At 61.0% G+C, this 20,874-nt stretch overlaps 1 protein-coding gene across 1 annotated transcript in view; it reads left to right on the top strand.

The window, feature by feature from the left end:
• Window positions 1–10,639, top strand: part of FOXO6 (forkhead box O6) — a 34,919-nt gene extending 24,280 nt beyond the window's left edge. Inside the window, exon 2 of the mRNA XM_027666517.1 lies at window positions 8,202–10,639. Within this exon, the coding sequence (XP_027522318.1) occupies window positions 8,202–9,614 (1,413 nt within the window). The 3' untranslated portion in view covers window positions 9,615–10,639. The remainder of the gene's footprint in view (window positions 1–8,201) is intronic.
• The last annotated feature ends 10,235 nt before the right edge of the window (window positions 10,640–20,874 follow it).

Genomic DNA, 20,874 nt, shown 5'->3' on the forward strand with positions numbered 1-20,874 from the left:
GAGCCAGCTTGGGCAGGGCCATGACTGGAGGAGGGAGTGTCACACAGAGCTCCAGCAGTCAGGAGAAGCCCAAGGGGTGTTTTAGTGCAGGCTGTGGGAGCTGGATCGACCATGCAGGTGTTCCCCAGCACTGAAATCACCCAATACTGGTCCTGACGCTGTTCCCATCCATCCATCCATCCATCCATGCATGCGTTCATCCATGGGCTTTGGGGACCCAGAACTCAAGGAGCATTTGGACAATACTCTCAGGTATGTGGTGGGATTTTTGGGGGTATCCTGTGCAGGACCAGGAGTTTGACTTGATGATCCTTGGGGTCCCTTCCAGCTCAGGACAAGCCACCTCACTGGAACCCAGTGTGAACCCCCCTGACCAGAGTGGGATGTAGAGAAGATACTGATGCTATGCCTGTCCCCTCTGGACTGCAGGGAAAATCCATTCCACAGGGATGGACACTGTGGAAGTGCCTGGGGAGGGGCACAATGCAGCACGCCCTGGGGGCAGAGAGGGTGCTTTGGTTTTGAAGGGGACGTGGAGTGGTGGCAGCTCGCTAAAATAAAGCAGCTGCCATGGCAACAGCAACAGTCCCAGGGCTGGGAGGGGGATGTTGGACCATGCCTGCCACCCCTGCTGGCACCCTGGTTCCAGCCTGGGCATGAGGAGTGTCCTGGTGTGCCTGATCTCCCTCTGCCAGCTCACTCCTGGTCGGGAGGGGTGCAGGGGGTCTCGCCCCTCTGTGCAGCCCTAAGGGCTGAGCCCAGCACTTGGCACCCCCTGGGCTCTGTGCTGAGACAGTGTGTGGGGACACTGCAGCGTGGGGGTGCCCCAGGACCCCTGGGCAAGGGCTGTGGAGCGAGTGTTGGGCAGGGGGGCTGTTGGGGGCTGTGGGGAGTGGTGGGCGGCTTGATTGGCATCAGTCATGTCTCCAGTGGGTTTGGGAACTGCTTGCAGAGCTTGTGGTCAGGAGGGGGAGGGAGGGACCGAGGCAATTGTGGAACCTCTGCTGCCAAGAGTGCAGGGGCAGTGAGGGGCACCGCCGTGCCAGGGTGTGTGTGGGAGCTGCACTGGGGGGCTGCACCAGGCTCGGATCCACTGTGAGCCACCTGCTGTGGTAGAGCTGGGCCAGGACCAGCGCTGGGCCAGGCAGGGGATGGGCGTCACCCAGGGGCCCACCCAGTTCTGTAGCACATTTTTTGGCCCTGAAACTTGCCCAAAAGCCAGGCAGCCCCAGCCAGGCTCTGTCTGGGTTTGGGGGGTGGGATGGGGCTGGAGAGTCCTGGCAGAGCATCAGGGTCTTAGTGATGGTTCCCGCCTGGACCTTCTCCTCCAGGAGAGGTTGGTCTTGGACACACCATCACCCAGCCCCAGGGAATGGCGGACGTGGGCAGGGGGTGGCACAGCCTGGCCCCAGAGAGCAGGGTCCCAGCTGCATTCCTTCTCCTCCAGAGTGTGGGACTTATCTGGAGCCATCCTTTTGCCCCACATCTGTGGGGCAGGGCAAGGCCGGACTCCTGCCCGGTCCCGGAGGGGGGCTGGCACGAGGGGTGGCACAGAGAGGGGCCGGGGGGGTGTTCAGGGCGGGGGCTGTAGCACGGGGACCCCGCAAGCGCAGCTGCCCCGGCACGGCCCCGGGGGTGATTAGCGGTTCCTAATGAGCTGCGGTCGGGCTGGGAGCGGGGGGCTCGGGGCGGGGATGCTCCGCCGGCCCCGCCGCCTCGGGCTCCTCGCGTGTCAGCCACCTGCGACGGGGCCGGGGCGGGCACGGCCGCTCACGCCTCTAATGGGCATTTGGTTCAATTAGCAGCACGTCAGCCCCGCTCGGCTCAGCCGACGCGCTGACCCGAATCCGCTGCCTCCGCTCGCAGCCGCCGGCGAGACCCCCGCGGCGGGGAGGCGGGTGCCTCCCCCTGCCCCTGCCGTGCCCTTTCGGGGGGCACCGGGCAGCCCGTGCACCCCCTGCCCAGCTCCAGCCCCGGGGAAGGACGTGCTGGGGAGGGGGGACAGCCCCAGCTCCCGAGTGGGAGATGGCAAACGGGACCTGGCCATCAGCTGGGGGTGCAGTGAGTGGGCAGTGGGATGCTGAGACAGAGCGAGGGGCTGGGGGGGCTTACGGGGCACTGAGGGGGGCTGGGGGGGGATTATGGGGCATTGAGAGGGGTTGGGGGGCTTATGGGGCATTGCAGAGGGCTGGGGGCTTATTCGGCATTGAGAGGGGCTGGGGGGGACTTATGGGGCATTGAGCTGATGGAGCAGTGCAAGGGTTTTGCTGTGGGATGCTGTAGGGCACCACGGAAGTACGGCTGTGAGGCACAGTGTGGGAAGCTGTGGGGTGGTGCAGAGGGCTGGTTTGGGGGTCGTGTGTGGGATGGTGCCAAGGGCTGGCTGCGTGGCCACAGGGCACTGTGAAGGGCTGCCCGGGGTGGGAGAGGGCAGCACGGGGGCTGCTGTGGGGCAGTGATGCCCCGACGAGCAGTGGGCAGGGCAGGGCTCAGGCTGCAGCCGTGGAGCAGAGCTTATCCCACGCGCACGGCAGCAGCTCCAAACTGCCTCGCCGAGCCCTGTGGCGGGGGCTGCTCCTTCCAGACAGGGCACTGTGTGCCGTGGGGCAGTAGGGAGAGGGGCAGACCACGGGGGCTGCTCACAGCAGAGAGGCGGGCGGGGATTCCCAGTGTGCTGAGTCCTGTCCCTGGGGAGCCTGGCGTGAGGCTGTCACACGGTGGGCTGGATTTACAACCGCCTGCCTCCCTTGGCTCCGGCTGCTCCGAGTGCTTCCTGTCACAGGGTTCACCCACCCGTGTGTGGAAGGCTGGCGTGGGTCAGGTTGGAGTGGGGTGGGCTGCTGTGAGGCTGATATGGGGCTGATGTGAGGCTCGTGTGGGGTTGGTGTGGGGTTGGCTGATGCACCTGCAGCCACTGGAGGCGATGGGGGTCTCGCCCACTCCCTACCCTTGGCATAGCACAGGGATCCGGCTGCTGTCATCACGGGGCACCCGTGAGCATCTGGGGTGCCTGGCATCCCCCGGTGTGTGGGCTGCACTGCCACCTGTGCCAGCTGCCATCTGCTTGCCAGGCGGGCGTGGGCCCCGCGCGGGAGGCAGCGGTGCCAGGGCTGGGGGGCTGCGCTCAGCCACCGGCTGCTCCGGGCAGGATGGTGACACCAACGCAGGGAGCAGGGCTGGCTGTGCTCAGGGGAGGGTGCCAGGATGCCACGGGGATGGCCACCGTGCTCTTAGCTGCTGGTGCCCGCGGGCAGAGTCGTTTCTTGGGTGAATAGGATGTCTTCGGGGGTGTCACCGTGGAATGTCCCGTGCCACCACCCGCCCTGTACAGCGTCCCCAGGGATGGAGCCCTGTCGAGGTTGTCGGCAGCCTCTGCCCTCCGGAGTATTTCCTCCAACAGTGGCAATTTTTGTGTGCAAGAAGTGAATAAGCATCAATTAACCCCTGGAGCCGTCCTTGTGCTGCCAGAGAGCAGCCGGCAGAGCTCTTGTTAGTCTTGTTGTCCCTGTCCCTGCTTCCTCCTGTCAACAGTGTGAGAATCGCCACCAGGTAACGAAGGGGCTCATTAGCTGGATGGACTGGCAGCCTGGGCAGACAGACAGCCCCCAACACACCCTGGCCGTGGGGGTCTCTGAGAGCAGGGCTGCGAGGTGTGGGATGTGTTTGTGGGTTTGCTTGGAAAACCCTTGGTGCTGTGGGGACAGCGGGGACTGGTGGCAGCCCAGGGACAGTGGTAGGGACAGCAGAGGGGTGCAGGGGATGTGACAGGGATGGAGTGGGTCCACGGGGCCCCTCATTTGCTCTCCCCGGCTCTGGCTCTCTGCCTGTTCTCACTCGAATCGCACTTGTTTCCCCTCACCGTGCTCTCCTCGGGGCACACAGAGGGATGTTCAGCCCCCCTCCTTGTACCCCAAACACTCGTGGGCACCCCAAGGCTGGAGGTGTAACCTGGGCATGCTGCTGGGGTGGGGATAGGCAGGTGCTTGGGACCCTGCAGAGGCCCCTCTGGGTCTGGCAGCGATGCCCATTTCGGGGGTCGGTGCCTGGCTCGGTGGTCGAGGCTCGTCTCGGGGGTCGTTTTTCATTTCGGAGGTCCTGTCTGGACAGAGGACATGGGGAATGGCTCCCACCACAGCAGCAGCATCAACTTCATCGCCGCTACCAGATGCCCATTGACAGTCAAGTCGCTCTCTCAAACAATGGGTCTGGCTAATCCTTTTACAATGGGACTAATTGCTAATCAGACCGATTTCACACTGCCTGTTCCCCTGACAATGAGGCTCGCCGGAGGAGGGCTCCTGGGGGGGTGGGGGCTCTGTGGGTGCCCACAGCCCCCCCTCAGGCCCCGCAGCAGGACCAGCCCTCGGCAGACGGGCACCGGGATGGCACCAGGGTCTTCCAGCTTGGCAAAGCCTCTGGCAGCTGGTGGCTGGGGCTGGCACGGGCTCAGCCTCGTCCCTCCCTGGTGCCGGCCTGGGCTGAGCAGGGCTCCGCTCCACCTGCAGCCCCTGGTGCCACCTCCGGCCCTCGCCTGCGCTACCCAGAGCATCCCGTGCCCTCGGCAGAAGGCCGGGGGAGCGGTGGAACCCGAAGGAGTGGGTGTCACCCCCGGCACGCTCGGGGTTTGCGCTGGGGGCTGATGCTCCTTGCCCGGTGCCGTTTGGGTACCTGGGGCTGTGGATCCCGGAGAGGGGCTGAGCCATCGGAGCGGGGTGGGCAGGCAGGGGTGACACGGGGGCGCAGGCCATGGGGAGGGGGCACAGCGAGGGTGCAGGGCATGGCCAGGAGTGCAGGTTGCTGAGAAGTGGTGCAGGCACAGAGGGGCAGAGCAGTCTCAGAGGCATCGCGGGGACCCTGCGGCTGGCACCAGCCTTTCCTGCACCCCCCGTGCTCTGCCTGACTCCAACCCTTGCCAAGGCAGCTGCTGTTGGGGGCTTTTGCCAGCCCTCATGTCCCCCGCGCGTCCCCTGCCTGCTCCTTGCCAGCCGAGGCTGGGGCTGCGGGAGCCGGAGGCTGCCGGGCGTGGGGGGGGGCAGGTCCCTGCCTGCCTGCTTTAATCAGCTCCCGACCCGCCCCGGTGCAGCCCCGGCCCCGCTCCGTGCGCCCCGAGCCGCGGCCAGCCGAGCATGTCGGGGTGCTAATGAGGAGAGAGCCGGGCCTGCTGCACCTTGCACTTAATTGCTGCTGTCTGCTGGCTCTTAATGAAGCTCGGCTGCAGGAGAAGCAGCAGCCTCCCCTTCCCTCCTCTCCCTTGGCAGTCTGACCCTGCCAGTCCTGTAGCCCTGTTACCTGCCCAGCGTCTAGAATTGGTGTGAGAGCCTTGCACTGGAGCTGCGGGGTGGGGGGAGCATGATGAATGTCATCCCCATCCAGCTGTGGCATCCCCATACCCTGCAAACCCCAGCCCCTCTCCCCGTGCTCTGCATAGCAGCTCTATGCCAGCTGCACAGGGTTGCAGCAGCTCTTCCCTGCCTGGCTGAGCAGACTCGGGGAGTGCTGGCAGGGGGGGACTGCGGCGATCCTGGGAGTCTTCCCTTCCGTGAGGGGCCCAGCAGCTTCACCCCAGCAAGCCCAGCCCGGGCATCCTCAGCCCCCAGTGCCTGTGGGTGCAGGGCAGTGCCTGGGGCTGAGCTGGCTGGTGGCCTTGGCCCTGCCAAGGCAGTGACAGCCACGTGCTCTGCTTCTGTCCCTGCCGCTTGCACGGCAGCCTGGTCGCGTGGAGGAAAGCTCGGGTCAGCCTGTGGCTCAGGGAGAGGTGCTGGAGGGGTCAGGGGCACTCTCCCTGTCAGGCAGGCTGGCCAGGGCTTGGCTCGCTCTGCTTGAAGGTGACGAGCATCGTTTGGGCAGCTCAGTGTCCCGACCGCCCCCCAGGCCCCTCCCCAGCCGTGCAGGAAGGGGTTAACAGCTGGCCCATACCTGCAGTTGCATTTTAAAGATGTGAAATTAAAGCCCGTAATTTATTCTCCCCACACACGAAGGAGCAATTAGTTCTAAACACGGCTTAATCAGTCAGCGCGAGATTGATTTCTGTAGACTTGGATTTGGTGGCTGCTGGCGAGGAGCCAGCCTGGGAGCAATCTCCAAATAAATGAAGTGCAGAGAAGTAAGCCATTACATAATATGATAGATGAGGCTGGAGCTCACTCTCCTCTTCATTAGTATTCCACTGTACACCACAACAGCACCAAACTTTCTCCCCGGCACTGTGGGGTCCTTCTCCTCCCTGTCCCTCTGTTCCCCCTTCAGCTGGGCAGGATCAGGGAGCTGCCTCCCCCCTCCAGCAGCCCCTGCCAAGCCCCGAGCCACGGGCAGTGCTGGGGGAAGGGTCTCTACACTGATGCTCTTCCCTGGGATCTGCATCTTACCTTTCTCCTCTGGCCCCTGGGAAACTGAGGTACAGGGAGCTGGGGTGGCATCCCAGGAGCTGCACATCAGCAGGGACAGGCAGGAGTCAGGATCCCAGAACAGTTTGGGTTGGAAGGGACCTCAAAGCTCATCCAGACCCACCCTTTGCCATGGGCAGGGACACCTCCCACCACCCCAGGCTGCTCCAAGCCCCATCCAACCCAACCTTGGACACTTCCAGGGATCCAGGGGCAGCCACAGCTTCTCTGGGCAACCTGTGCCATCCTCACAGCCAAGAATTCCTTCCCAACATCCCATCTAACCCTGCCTTCTGGCAGTGGGAAGCCATTCCCTGTGTCCTGTCCCTCCATCCCTTGTCCCCAGTCCCTCTCCAGCTCTCCTGGAGCCCCTTTAGGCCCTGCAAGGGGCTCTCAGCTCTCCCTGGAGCCTTCTCTTCTCCAGGTGAACCCCTCCAGCTCTCCCAGCCTGGCTCCAGAGCAGAGGGGCTCCAGCCCTGGAGCACCTCTGTGACCTCCTCTGCTTTAACAGATCTGTGACCTTCCTGTACTGAGGGCCCCAGGGCTGGATGCAGCACTGCAGGTGGGGTCTCTCAAGGGCTGAGGGAGAGAATCCCCTCCCTCGACCTTCTGGCTACTCCTCCTCGATGCAGCCCAGGATGGTCTCTGAGTGCACACAGCCAGCTCATGTCCAGCCTCTCACCCACCAGAACCTTCTCTGCAGAGCTGCTCTCAATGGGCTCCTCTCCCAGCCTGTATCACATCCTCACCTCCTCTCTTCCCCAGGCCAGGGCTTTGAAAGCATCGCCGCATGGTCACTCCAGCCTGTCACCCCCCAGGGCAGGGGCAGCTGGGGGTGCTTGTGTTGGGATGTGACCCCCATTCCTGCCTCCTGCAAGGCCATTCCTGCTCCAGCCAGGGAGCTGCTCAGAGCCAAGGGAACCAAATACTGCTCTCAGCAGGGAACCCCCTGAGATACTGGATGTGGAGGAGGGAGCCAGACGTGTCCAGGGAGGAAGCAGCCCCAGCCAGTCGTGCTCTGGGCAGTGAGGGTTCTGCTGGGTTTGCAGGGTGTGTGTCCCTGCCACCAGAGCCAGGCTGCAGACACCCAGAGAGACAGACTGCCAGTGACACGCATTTTAGGGACAAGATCTCACTGGTGCCAACAGGTAGCTTTGGGCTGTGGTGGTGCTGATGTGCCCTGCACAGGGTGTGCTGAGGGAGGAGGGGAGCACATCCTGAATAGTGCCGGGCAGGGGAAGGGGCTTGGAGTCCACTCCAAAGGGGATTCCTCTGCCTGTGGAGCTGGTGGAGAGTGGGCTGGGATCCTGGGATCCTGCAGAGGTGCAGGCTGTGCTGGGAGCATCCCATAGGATCTGCTAGGGCTGGGAGAAGACCTGGACCTGTGCATGGTCCTGATTCTGCCTCTGCATTTGTTGCCTCCTCACCTTGTCCCTCCCTAGGCTCCTACCAGGGAAGAAAGGTCCCCTGAGACCCGGCCCTGCCTGCTGCAGGTCCTTGGGATACAGGGACACCCCTGTCCCTGCCATGACAGTAACTGCACTAACACAGAGCTGGCCGATGCAGTGAAGGGCCATGACCACGGGGTCCTGGAAACGGGATGCCTGGCACTGGGATGCCCAGCAGGGCTGTGGGAGGGACTCACCAACTGAGCCTTCCTGGTCCCGACCCCTCTGGCTCAGACATCCACGGTGTCCCAGGGGATGGAGCCCAGGTCCCCCATGATGCCTTGTGTGCCCCCCAGCCCTCTGGGTGTCCCCTCCCTTCTGGGGTGTTGGAGCTGCTGCTGACGTCCCCCTGTCCTTGCTGTCCCCGCAGAACTCCATCCGGCACAACCTGTCCCTGCACACCCGCTTCATCCGCGTGCAGAACGAGGGCACCGGCAAGAGCTCCTGGTGGATGCTGAACCCCGAGGGCGGCAAGACGGGCAAGACGCCGCGGCGGCGGGCGGTGTCCATGGACAACAACAGCAAGTTCCTGCGCATCAAGGGCAAGGCCAGCAAGAAGAAGCAGCTGCAGGTGACGCAGGAGCGCGGGGAGGACAGCCCCTCCTCCCAGCAGCCCAAGTGGTCGGAGAGCCCTGCGTCCCACGCCAGCGATGAGTACGACGCCTGGGCAGACTTCCGGACGCGCGCCAGCTCCACGGCCAGCACGCTGAGCGGGCGCCTCTCGCCCATCATGGCCAACCACGAGCCTGACGAGCTGGAGGAGGACGACGGCACCCCCTCCTCCCCGCTGATGTACCCCAGCCCCTCCAGCACCATGTCTCCTTCCCTCAGCGCCCGCTGCTCCGTGGAGCTGCCTCGGCTGACCGACCTGACCGGCACCATCAGCCTGAACGAGAGCCTCGGGGAGAGCATGCTGGAGGACCTGCAGGACGGCTACGCCATGAGCCCGAGCCAGCAGCTCCCGCCGGCCGCCCTGCGGCAGCGCAGCTCCAGCTTCACCTTCAACTCCAAGTGCTCCAACATGGGGGCTGCCGGCAACACCTACTGCGGGACCATCTACAGCCAGCCGGCCATGGGCCTCATGCGCCGCCTGCCCATGCAGACCATCCAGGAGAACAAGCAGGCCACCTTCTCTCCCGTCAGCTCCTACAGGAACGCCTCGCTGCAGGACCTGCTCTCCTCCATCTCCTACGCACACAAGGAGAGCATGGTCCCGGGGGACCTGCCCCTGCCGCAGGCCAGCCCCATGGTGCCGGCCCGTGGCCACAGACACAACCCGCTGCTGTGCGGGGGCGGGGAGCAGGGCCTGTCCTCCTACCCGTCCCACCCGGGCTCTCTCATGAAGAGCGGCGCGTTGTACCACCCGTCACCAGCCGGCCACCACCCCGCGGTCAACACCAGTGCCTTAGCCAATCCTGTCAGCCTTATGAGCCTGCCCAGCGACTCGTGCAGCATGGCGGCCGTGCCGCACCACGGGCACCTGCATCCCTACACCAATAACCAAGGGGCACACATGAGCCTGCTGGATTCACTGCAGGGCCCCTACCCGGGGGCCGTCCACCCCCCCGTGTTGGGCCAAGACAGGTTCCCAGCAGACCTGGACCTGGACATGTTCAACGGGAGCCTGGAGTGCGACGTGGAGTCGATTATCCTGAATGACTTTATGGACAGCGACGAGATGGACTTCAACTTCGACTCGGCCCTCCCGCCGCAGAACGGGCTCAACATGCCCGCGCTGCCCGGGGGGCCACAGCCCACGAACCAGAGCTGGGTGCCTGGGTGATGCCCGCCCCGGGGGGGGGCTGACCACCGGGAAGCCACGAGGGGAACATTGAGACTAACTTTTTTTTTCCTTTCTCTTCTGCCTTTGTTTGTTAAGATGGGCGAGAGCCGTCGGTCTGAGCTCGAGGTCGAACACGGAACACAAACCGGAGGGTCAAATACTGAGATGGAGGGGGAGGGCCCCCAGCCCCACGTGTGCCCCGTCTGCTGGGTCCTCCCATGGGCATCCTCCAAAGGACACAGGGCAGCTGAGTGGGAGAGGCAGCTGGAGCCAGACGGATCCAGGGGGGTAGCAGGAAGGGAAGGCCTTTCCAGATGGTCCCAGTGCCCCACTGTGATGGTGCCAGTTTGATTTGCCCTTGGGCTGGGTGACGGAGCGGTGACGGCTGGTGGTGTGATCGTTTCCCATGGGAAGGGACTGTTCGCTGAACCACCTTGGGAAATGAGTCCTCTGGGTAGAAGTGTCAGGAGTGGGGACCCTGCCCCGGGGAGGGGTGGGGGGGGCTCGTCACCCCTCAGTCCTGGTGGAGGTCAGAGCTCTGCCAAGCCCACATACCCAGGACACCTCCACAGGGAGTGTCCTTGTGTGGCCCCAGGCAGGTTTTCTTACCAAGCAGTGAGAGGGGTGGTGATGGAGGGGAGGGTGTGCAGGCAGCAGCCCTGGGAACAGCATCTGGGCAGCCCTCTCGCCTGCTGGGGGCTGGGGGTGCCCCAGGAATGCTGCAGTCCCTGCCTGGGGCAGGCGTGGGCAGGGCCCGGGGGGGTCCTGCTGGGAGTGATGTGGTGCTGGAATGGGTCCCCTGTGCTGGAGGCTCAGGGGCAGCTCACAGGGTTGGGGAGGGGGCATATTTATTTGATTTCATGCACTCTTTTGCCATTGAGTTTTTGCATTGGAAGGAAGAAAGGGTCGAGCTTAGGGACAGGAGAGAGAGGCCATGGGCAGTGCTGGTGGCTGTGTCCCGTCACAGGGCTCATCTTGGCTTGGCCATGGCTTTGGGTGCTGGATGATGGGGTGAAAGCTGTGATGGGGGTCACCCTCAAGAAGAGGAGGGTTGTGGTGGCCAGGCCTCCAGGTGCAGGGTGGGGTCCTTTCTGCCCCAAACCTGGGTGACCCACATTGCTCAGGGAGGTGCCATAGGGCTCACAGCCAGGGCTGTGGGGCTCCAGTGGCTCACTGCCCATCCCCAAGATGCCAGGAGAGCTGGTCCAGGGGGCTGTCAGCAAGAGGGGTGCACTTGCCTTCCAGGGGCCAGAGCTCTGTGGGGATGGGGACCACAATTCACACGTGCTCCTGCTGCGTGCCAGGCCCCCAAACTGGCCCCACTGCCTCAGTGGGGCAGGAGTGGGCCAGGGGGCCACAACCATCCTGCACAGCTGTAGGGCAGCTCTGCCCTGGGTGCAGGGGGGTTTTGGAGGGGGCAGGCTGGTGGGCGGCAGCAGCGACTGGTCCGTGCTCTGGAGGCACTGGAGGGGCTGGGAGGATGTGGTGGGAGCTGCTGCTCTGTCCTGTGGAGTCTCTGCTCATCCATCTTTCCTCCTGGGCACCACAGGCTCTCTCTAAGCCCCAGCCCCTGCCTTGCAGCAAGGTCAGTCTGCTGAACCAGCACATGCTCCCATCCCAGCTCTTCCCTTCTCGCCCCAGGACCTGCTCCCCTGGCACAGTGCAGGCACCGGGTTCCAGCTGCAGGGACAGTGTGGCTGCCCAGAGTCAGGGCAGGGACCTGTGGGTGGGCACCTCCTGCTCCTCTCCTGACCCACAGGGCTGTGGCAAAGTGTGACACAGGAGCCCCGTGTGACACAGGAGCCCCATGTGCCACCGTCCACCTTTGACCAGGGCACACGGCAGGCACAGTATCTGAAGACATTCTTACAAGTTAATTAATTATGTTTACATTATTTGATCATGTACAGAATTTAATATATTCTATTATATATAATCTTTCTTGAATGCTTTTTAAAAAAGGGTTATTCTTTGGTCAGGATCATTACCACATTCCTTTTGTACACCACCTTTCGTTTCAGGCATATTTCAAATCCTTGGAAACCGGTCGCAAATGGTAAATTAATCCCTGGCCCCCCCCAGTTCAGCACGTGGGGTGTGAGGGACCCAGAGTCAGGGAGGGCAGGGAGGGCTGCCCTGGAGGAAAAAGGGGGGCTCTGCCCCCAAGAACGGGAGAAACAGAAGGGGTCCTGGCTCTTCCAGGCATCCAGTGTCCAGGCACAGCTCCAGCAGCACACCAGCACACCGGGCCAGCAGGCAGGCGTTTGCAGATGGGATTCTCTGGCACATGGACCCCCAAACTCCCTGTGGTGTCACAGACCCGACCATCGGTGTGGAGGGGGAGCCACACCAGCAGCAGGAGAAAACCCTCTCCTTGTCCCATGCCTGCCCCCCTCCCGCTGCCCCCCTGCCCCGCTGCTGGAGCCCCTCGATGCCCCGGGGCACATCCCATTGCCCAGCTGTCCTTGTGGTTTGTGACCGTGGGGTTGTTGTGTGTGCGGTGGAGTCGTGTTGGTTTTGAAGCGTCGTGTGTTCAGTCGTGTGCGGGGCGAGGGACGGCGGGGGGCAGGCACAGAGACCCCACAGCGGCTGGGACCCCGGGCCAGGGGGGCTGCAGGGGAGCCCAGGGACCCGGGGCGGGGGTGGCACGGGGGTTTCAGGGCTGTGCTTGATGCCCGTGGGGCAGGCAGGTCCTGGGGGTCCTGGGGGTGGCTGGCACGGCTGTGCCCTCTGTGAGTGCGAGTGTGGGGACACCAGGGCTCTGAGTCACTGTGGGGTGGCCGAGGGGACACCAGGGCTCTGTGTCACTGTGGGGTGACCGAGGGTTCTCTCTCTGAACACAGCGAGGCCCCCTCACATCCCCTCACTCAGCTTCACCCTCCCTGCTCCATCACCCCGTCTCCCCCTGGTGCCCTGAGAACACAGAGCTCCCTCTGCTCCCAGCCCTGCTCAGCCCTGCCTGGAGCTGGTGTGGGGGGACGCCGAGGGGCCCCCCCGGTTTGCTCATACAGTGGTTTTGGGTCCGTCCTTTCCCTCGTATTTATAACTGTACAGACTGGGGGGGAGGGTCTGAGGTCATCTCTCACCACACATCTATCGTAGGCAATGGTAACTTTCTTGGTTGTGCTATTAGAGTTTGTGTATGTGGCAATGTAAAGAACTGTGTATAGTGCATTGTACAGCATATTTTCATGAATAAAATTGTTTTAAATATTACAAGGTGAGGCTGCTGCTTGTGTGCCTGGGCTGAGATGGGGAGAAGGTTCCCCCAGGGAAGCTGGGGAACCTGGGGAGAGTTACCAAGGAGAGGATGTGATGTTTGGTGATACTGAGCTTGCACCTAGAGCATGGGGATGGTTGGGCTGTCAGGTCATAGAACCATAGAACCGTAGAACATCTGAGTTAGGAAAGCCCTCTAAGACCACTGAGTCCGACCATCCCCCCAACACTTCCACACTCACCACTAACCCCTGTCCCCAAGTGCCACATCCACATGTCTTTTAAATCCCTTCAGGGATGGTGACTCCAGCACTGCCCTGGGCAGCTGTACCAGGGCTTGACAATCCTTTCCATGAAGAAACTTTCCCTAATATCCAGCCTAAACCTCCCCTGGCACAGCTTGAGGCTGTTCCCTCTTGTCCTGTCCCTTGTTCCCTGGGAGCAGAGTCTGACTTCCCCCCCGGCTCCCCTCTCCTGTCAGGGAGTTGCAGAGCCAGAAGGTGCAGTCCCACCTGAACACACCTCTGGATATGGGCCTAGACAGTCTATAAGTAAATGTATTTACCAATATTTTCTGAGACTGATGTCCTGCCCAAAGGTCACTGCTGTCTGGTGCACTGGTGGGGACAGTGTCCAGCTCGTGTCCTGCACCTGCTGTCCCAAGCCCCCTCCCTCCCTGTGAGGCTCCCTGGGTACAGCCCCAGCCACTGGCCTGGAAATCCCCCTTTCCATCTGCTGTTGGAACTGTTTGGACCAAAATTTCCCCTTTATGTGGTTGATTTTATTTCCTGCCCAACCTCATTCCACCCCTTGCCATGGGCAGGGACACCTCCCACTAGCCCAGGCTGCTCCAAGCCCCATCCAACTCAACCTTGGACACTTCCAGAGATCCAGGGGCAGCCACAGCTTCTCTGGGCAACCTGTGCCAGGGTCTCCCCACCCTCACAGCCAACAATTCCTTCCCAATATCCCATCTCTCCCGTCCCCCTGGCAGTGGGAAGCCATTCCCTGTGTCCTGTCCCTCCATCCCTTGTCCCCAGTCCCTCTCCAGCTCTCCTGGAGCCCCTTTAGGTCCTGCAAGGGGCTCTCAGCTCTCCCTGGAGCCTTCTCTTCTCCAGGGGAACCCCCCCAGCTCTCCCAGCCTGGCTCCAGAGCAGAGGGGCTCCAGCCCTGGAGCACCTCTGTGGCCTCTTCTGAACTCTTCCCACCATCATTATTAGGCCTTTCCATGGCAACCTGATGCTCAGTGCTCCCCACTGTGCAGATCACCTGCAGTGTCCCTCCAGCACCCCCTGTGACATCCCAGCAGAACATCTCTGCTCCCAGTGCACTGGGGACACAGCCCAGAGCATCCTCCCCACTGCTGGTGGGACCAGCCAGGGGGACAATCCCCTGCAGACCCTGCAGTGACAATATGTGCCCACTCATGAGCTCCAAAATGTGGTCTTAACCAATATGTTTTTTTGATTTTCCTATTTTTTTATGAGAAAACACACAGTGTCCAGGTGATCCCTTGCTGCTTCAGTGTCCTCAGCAAACCTCCCCACCTCCACAGAGAAATGCAATCCTGTTTTTAAAGGAAAAGAGGAAAAAAACCAACAGGAAGAAAGGTGTCAGATTGGATTAACAGGATCTTGTTTCCATAAATCCCTGTTGATTGGCATTAATTATATCACCCTTTAGGATTCTTTATTCATTGCATTCCCTATCAGCTGTTCCACTATTTTCCCTGGGATCAATGTCAGCCTGACAGACCTGAAATTACCCACGGCGCCCTGTTTCCCCTTTTAAAATATTAGCCCAAACCTCCAGTTTTCTCCCAGGGCCCTGGAAATTCCCGTGTGCTCTGCACCACACCGAACCCCAGCTCTCCAGGATGTCCTTCAGCCCAGTGTCCTGGTTTTCCTCCCTGGACTGCAAACCCCCAGTGCTGGGCACCACCCAACAGCTCCTGAGCAGGGCCCCCATGGCTGCACCCCCTGTAGGGGCTCAGCAGAGCTGTGCTTACAGCCTGAGCCTGCTCTGCACACACTGACCTTCTCCCAGTGCCAGCTCCCAGTGCCACCACGGCCCCAGAAGCCCGGCAGGCTCAGCCTCCCACCGCTCCCAGAGCACCCACAGCCCTGCCCAGAGCAGCACTGGGGGGGGTTGCTGCAGTGCCAGGAGGTCGGGCAGGAGGGGGCAGGGGCTGTGCTGGTCTGAAATGCAGACTGGTTCAGGGACACCCTTCCAAAAAGGATCTGCTCTCCTGCAGCGGGGCTCTGACAGCCTGGGCCGGTGGAAGTTGTCCCTGCCCATGGCAGGGGGTGGAACAAGATGAGCTTTAAAGTCCTTTCCAACCCAAACCAGTGTGTGATTCTATGATTCTGTGAAAGAGTTACATCCCACCAGTAGCTCATTCATGGTACATGGATACCCTGGATGCAGCCAGCGTGTCATGCAGATTTAGGATTCCAGGCTGCTGGTGAAGCCCTGGTGTCCCGCCCTTTGGAAATGCCTTCCCAGACACGAGCTCAAAGCCACCCTGCAAACGGCTGAGCTATCAAGCAGACACACTCCCCAGCAGGACTCTGAGGCTGTGGATGGTTTCCATCTGGCTGTGAGGATGGCCTGCTCTGCATATGTCCCATGTCCCACCCTGTGTCCTGCCCTGGGGATGGGCAGGAAGTGGTGCAGCAGGAGCACATGGCAGCTGCAGGGTCCTGAGCCAGGAACAGCTGCACACAAGGTGCTGGCAGGGCCCCATCACAACAGAGGTGCTGCTGACTGCCCCTCTGCCAGCCCCCCTCGTGTCCCACTCTGCCAGGACCCGCTGTGAAGGTGCTCAGCCAGCACTGACACCAGCTGGAGAGCAGGGGGTACCAGGGGGCAGAGTTGGGCAGGGACCTGGGCTCTAGCTCAGCTCAGGTCTCCAAAAGGAAAGCTCTGGGGATAGAGAACAAGGTTGAGAGATCAAGAGCTGGTTTGTCCAGGTCACACTGGTTCCCTGACTGCCCAAGGAACCTTTGAGAGGCTGCACAGAGCTCGTGGTCCATGGGAGCATTTCCTGCCAGTCCCAGCCATCCAAGGGGGCTGGATGAAGGCAGCAGGGCTGAGCAGGGCAGATGGCTCAGCCCACGGCAGTGCAGCCTGGCAGGCACTGGAATGTCACTGCAAGAGGATGCCCAAGCCCTGTCCCCCAAAGCATCCCAGTGAGGAGGCCCCTGAGAGAGCAGGAGGTTCATGTGGACCCCAGAGCATGCAGAGCTGAGGGCAGGGATGTGAGAAGGTGCTGTGGAGAAGCAGGGTAGGGAATGGACCAGGTAGGGGCAGAAGAGGGTTGGTAGAGTTCCTGGTGATCTGCTCGGGAGAGAAATGTTCTGACATGGGGAGCTCTAGGATGTGAGGAGCTGGGGGGCCTGGGGCAGCTCAGGCAAGGAGTCTCTGATCCTGATCCCATAATTGGGCTGCACTGGGTGCTCCAGGTGAAGAGCAGAGAAAGCCAAGCACCTCCATCTTCATGCCCAGTTGCAAGGCACCATTCCCTGTCCCATTCCTGCAGGCAGAGCTGGCCCATCCCAGCAGCACCGGTAGGAAAGAGGATTGTGGGGCTGAGGAAGGTTGGGAACACTCAAGCAGAGCACCATGAGGGATCTGCCTGCTGGTGGGAGTGGGGCAGCCCCTCGGGGAGCAGTGCCTGGTGAGACGTGCTGCTGCTGAGCAGGAGGAGGTAGAGGCTCATCCCACAAAGCTGAGCCACCCCAGGCACTGCCTGTGTCCCTTCCCATGCCCAGAATATGCAGGAGGAGGACAGGGAGCTCAGCATCCCCATCTAGACACAGGGAATGGGGAGAGATGGAGATCCAGCATCTGCCTGCTGTCCCTGCTCTCCCATCCACACCAGCTCTGCTCTGCCTGTGGGAACATCCCTGAGGAACAAGGGACACATCTGGAGCCACACAGAGATTTGTCTTCATGGACAGGCTTTGGCTGGAGAGTGGGAGGGTCTCCAGCAGCTGTGGTTGTGCAGTTGACCCTTCCCAGCCCACCCTGCCTTGACACAGCCAGGACTGGCTCCTCTCACCAGTGCTGGCTGCAGGCTCGTCCTGAGAGGATCCTTTGACTTATTTTACTATTCTACAAGGTAACTGGCACTTGAGAGGCTTATTTGGAGAGCTGCAAAGTGTGCTGCTTTCTGCTCCTTTGAAGACAGCAGTCCCTGCGTGGCCACGAATCCTCTCTCCACTGCACCACCGCCCTCCCCATTGCCCCTCTGCTCCATTAAAGCTCCTCAAAGCTCCTGGATGAACCAGAGGGATCCAGCCCATGGGCACGTCACTGTGTTATCCCTGGGGCTGAAGGTCAGGTCCTGAGGGGGACAGAGGCTCCCTGAGCCAGGAGCCAAGCCGGGCTCCAGCACCCCCCTCCCAACAATCCCACGGGCAGATGGACCCACAGCCACCCTTGGAGAGTGTGGAAGAGGATGGGGACAGAAGGCTGTAGACAAATAAGGAGGAAAGCCTTCAGGAGCATGTGTCTGTCATAAGATACTCCCTTGCAGAAATCTTGGAAACCTTAGAAAGAGTTTTTGCTCAATGTTATTAATTAAGGCAAAAGAATCCCCATATGGAAAGAGAAACAGTCAAGTTATATTTTTGCTAAATACGTGGCACCATATGGTAACATACAGAGAATTGGCCACATAGGCAGCCTAGAATATATGTTACCATATGTTCATATGTACTTTATAATTTCTTTGTTTTTGAAAAAGGGCATTGTCTTATGGGGCAGAAATGAGCAGCCCACCCCAGGGAGGAGGAGAAACAGCACAAGCTGCTCGTGCTGAATGAAGCCCAAGGAAGCAACCCAACCACCTGGCCTGGGGGCTGCCAGGATGAGCCAGCACGAGGGCAGGGAGAGCTTCCTCCCTGCTCCTCATCCACCCCTGCATCCTCCACGGTGCTGCCTTGGCACGGGCTGCCTGGCTGATACACCATGTGCAGGCTGGGGACACCCGGGGAGGAGGAGGAAGAGGAGGAGGAAGAGGAGGAGGAGCGAAGAGTTGTCCCCAGGAAACCTTCATTTCCTCTCAGCAAAAGCAAGAGAAAAGAGGGAAGAATCTGCTGGGAAAGAGTGCAGACCTTGGGAAAGGGCAAAGATCCTCCACTGCCAGGCTGTGGGTGCAGCACAGGACCCCCATGTGAGTGAGGGCTGGGCCGTGCCCGGGGTGTTCCGCGGGCACAGGTTGTGCACACACGTGTTTCCCTGAGGGGAGCTGCCTGTACACCTTGCACAGGTGCGGGTGAATGAGCACCCCCCCACACCGTGGGTGCTCCTGCATCCCCCCCCAGGGATGGGGAGCTGTCACTCAGGAGGCAGCTCCCTGGAAATCCAGCGCCAGCCATGCCCCAGTGTCAGAGAACTGGCACAGGGAGCTGCTGGCCAAGGGTGTCCCAGCATTTGTTTGGCCCTACTCAGTACAGCCCTAATCATGGAATCATGGAATGGTTTGGGTTGGAAGGACCTTAGAAATGATCTCATTTCATCCCCCCTGCCATGGGCAGGGACACCTCCCACTAGCCCAGGCTACTCCAAGCCCTGTCCAACTGGGCCTTGGACACTTCCAGGGATGGGGCAGCCACTTGTGCCAGGGCCTCCCCACCCCATCACAGCCAACAATTCCTTCCCAATATCTCATCTGACCTTGCCCTCTGGCAGTGGGAAGCCATTCCCCCTTGTCCTGTTCCTTCATGCCCTTGTCCAAAGTCACTTTAACTGTTTTTTTCCAGTTCCATTTTCCCTTCATCCTCCTCCAAGGACAGGCTGGAGCTTTGCCTTTCTCACCTCATACACGGCCCCAGCTCCAGCAGCACCATTGGCTCTGGGGAGCAGCAGCTCCTCAGAAGCCAGGATTTAATCCCAGTTCCAGAGCAGAGACTCAGAGCTTGTGGCTCATTAACAGCCCATCAGCCTGAGGGCTCCCGGCCTTCCCCAGTGCCCTGGAAGGCTGGGATGCTGCAGGGAGCTCTGCTGGGCTGGGACTGTGCTGAGCACTGCAGGCAATGCTCTGAGGGGAGGCAACACATCCTCCTTCCCAAACCCACCAGCTCCCTGGCTGGACTCTCAAAACGCATGCCTGGGGGAAACTGTGGGGCTACAACCACATGGTGAACACAGAGGTCTGTTCCAGCAGACACCTTCACTGCTGGCATTGCTGGGTGTTTGTTCCCAGGTCTGTTTGGAGCTCTGGTGACATCCCACAGCTCACCCCTGCTGCAAACACACCTGGCAGGTGCCCAGCCCCTGCTGAGTACAAAGTTCCTCTTGCTGGAAGTTTCTTGGCTCTCCTGGTGCCATCTGCCCTGCCCTGTGCATGGAAAGGACTTGACTGCAAACACATCCCTCGGTCCAAGGAAGGTGAAGGCTGCAGTGGAACTGTGACACTAAGGGGGTGACACTCAGTGTCCCCATCCCATCCAGCATCCAGCTGTCCCCACTCCTCACTGGGTGGCTTTTCTCCAGCCATGCATCAGGACCAGTGCCAGTGTCCCTGTGTCAGGAGCATGTCCTGACCTGGGTGGTCTCTGGCACCCAGTGCTGAGGCTCAGGGGTGGGGGGGAGGCGTGGGAAGCCTGGCCAGCCCTAAAATCCTTCCTATGCTGGGCCCATGCAGGGACCAGTGTTGGTGGTGGGCTGAGCCTGGGGCTGGTCTGCAGCCACCATCCTGCAGGAGATCCCCCAGGTGCCTGAGGTGGATGTGAATCCCAACTCCCTGGGTGATGCAGGGTAAGGATGAGGGTTCCCCTGCACCCATAGGGGATGTGTTTTTAAGAGGATGAGCTTTTCCTCACTGGCTTCTCAGGAGCAGGAGGGTGGGCTGTGCCTGGAGGAGAGGGGGCTGTGGCAGCACCCAGGGCTGGGGTGGGATGCAGGGCACTGTGAACGGGGAGTCTGTGCCCTGCAAGGCAGCTCCAAACCTGCAGCCCTGCCTCGGTGTGGTCCCTCCGGGTGGCCAGAGCAGGACATCAGCCACACTAGTGAGCTGGAAGGACCCTTGGCAAGGGGAACGGCTGGGTGTCCACCTGCCCAGGGACAAGAGACTCATTGAAGGGAGGCAAAGGAGGGTGCAGGCGTAGCCGGGGCTGAGAAGAGATGCTGTACCCCCATCCCAGACCGCGGGCAGGCTCCCCCGGCAGGACCTCCCTCCCTGCCTCTCCCGGCACGTCGCAGCTGGGAGCCCTTAGAGCCGAGGGCTGGGTGGCTGCGGTCGCCCCAGCCAGCCCTCTCCATCCTCCACCGTCCCACCGCCCAGCCAGCCCTCCCAACCCTCCCGACCCTCCCCACCGCCCAGCCAGCCCCCTCCATCCTCCCCACCGTCCCACTGCCCAGCCAGCCCCCTCCATCCTCCCCACCGTCCCACCGCCCAGCCCTCCCCGCGCCCCCCGCCCGCCGCCAGTCGGGCTCCACACGCGCAAAGGCAGGGCTTGCTTCCAGCCCCACTTCTGAGCCCCCCCTCGGCTTCGGAGGAGCTTCATTAAAAGGAAACGCAAACCAGAAGCAGAAGGAAGCACTTTTAAGTTGCTGGCAGCTTTGCCTGTCTATGAGTTATGAGGTCTTGCTTTATTCATGGGGCAGGAAAAAAATGCTTATCTCCTCGGAGTCCATTATGTTTCATTTGGAGCCCGGGTGCAATCGGTTCTTTGGCAGAAATATCCCGGTGCCCCGCTCACCCTCCCGAAACTTTATCTCCCTATTTCATTACTGGGAGTTGCGCTCGCCCCGGTTTATCAGCGGTGATGGAGTGGATTGCTGACTTCTCTGCTGTCCTAGCAAAAATGAGGATGGAGACATTCTGCTCCAGGTTCCTGCTATTTTCAGAGACCTTGGCTGCATGATTTATTCATAAAAAAGCCATTATTTATGCCAAAGAAAGAAGACAGAATGGGTTAGCTTTTTAAGTGCTTATAATGCATTATATGGTACCTTAGCCTGCCAGACATCATTTATAATTGTAGAATCCCTTAACCTCCTTTTTCTGTTTTCCCTACCCTTCACATCAGTG

The sequence above is a fragment of the Corapipo altera genome, unplaced genomic scaffold (assembly GCF_003945725.1).
Source record: "Corapipo altera isolate COAL_440 unplaced genomic scaffold, ASM394572v1 92, whole genome shotgun sequence".
In the NCBI taxonomy this organism is placed as follows: domain Eukaryota; kingdom Metazoa; phylum Chordata; class Aves; order Passeriformes; family Pipridae; genus Corapipo; species Corapipo altera.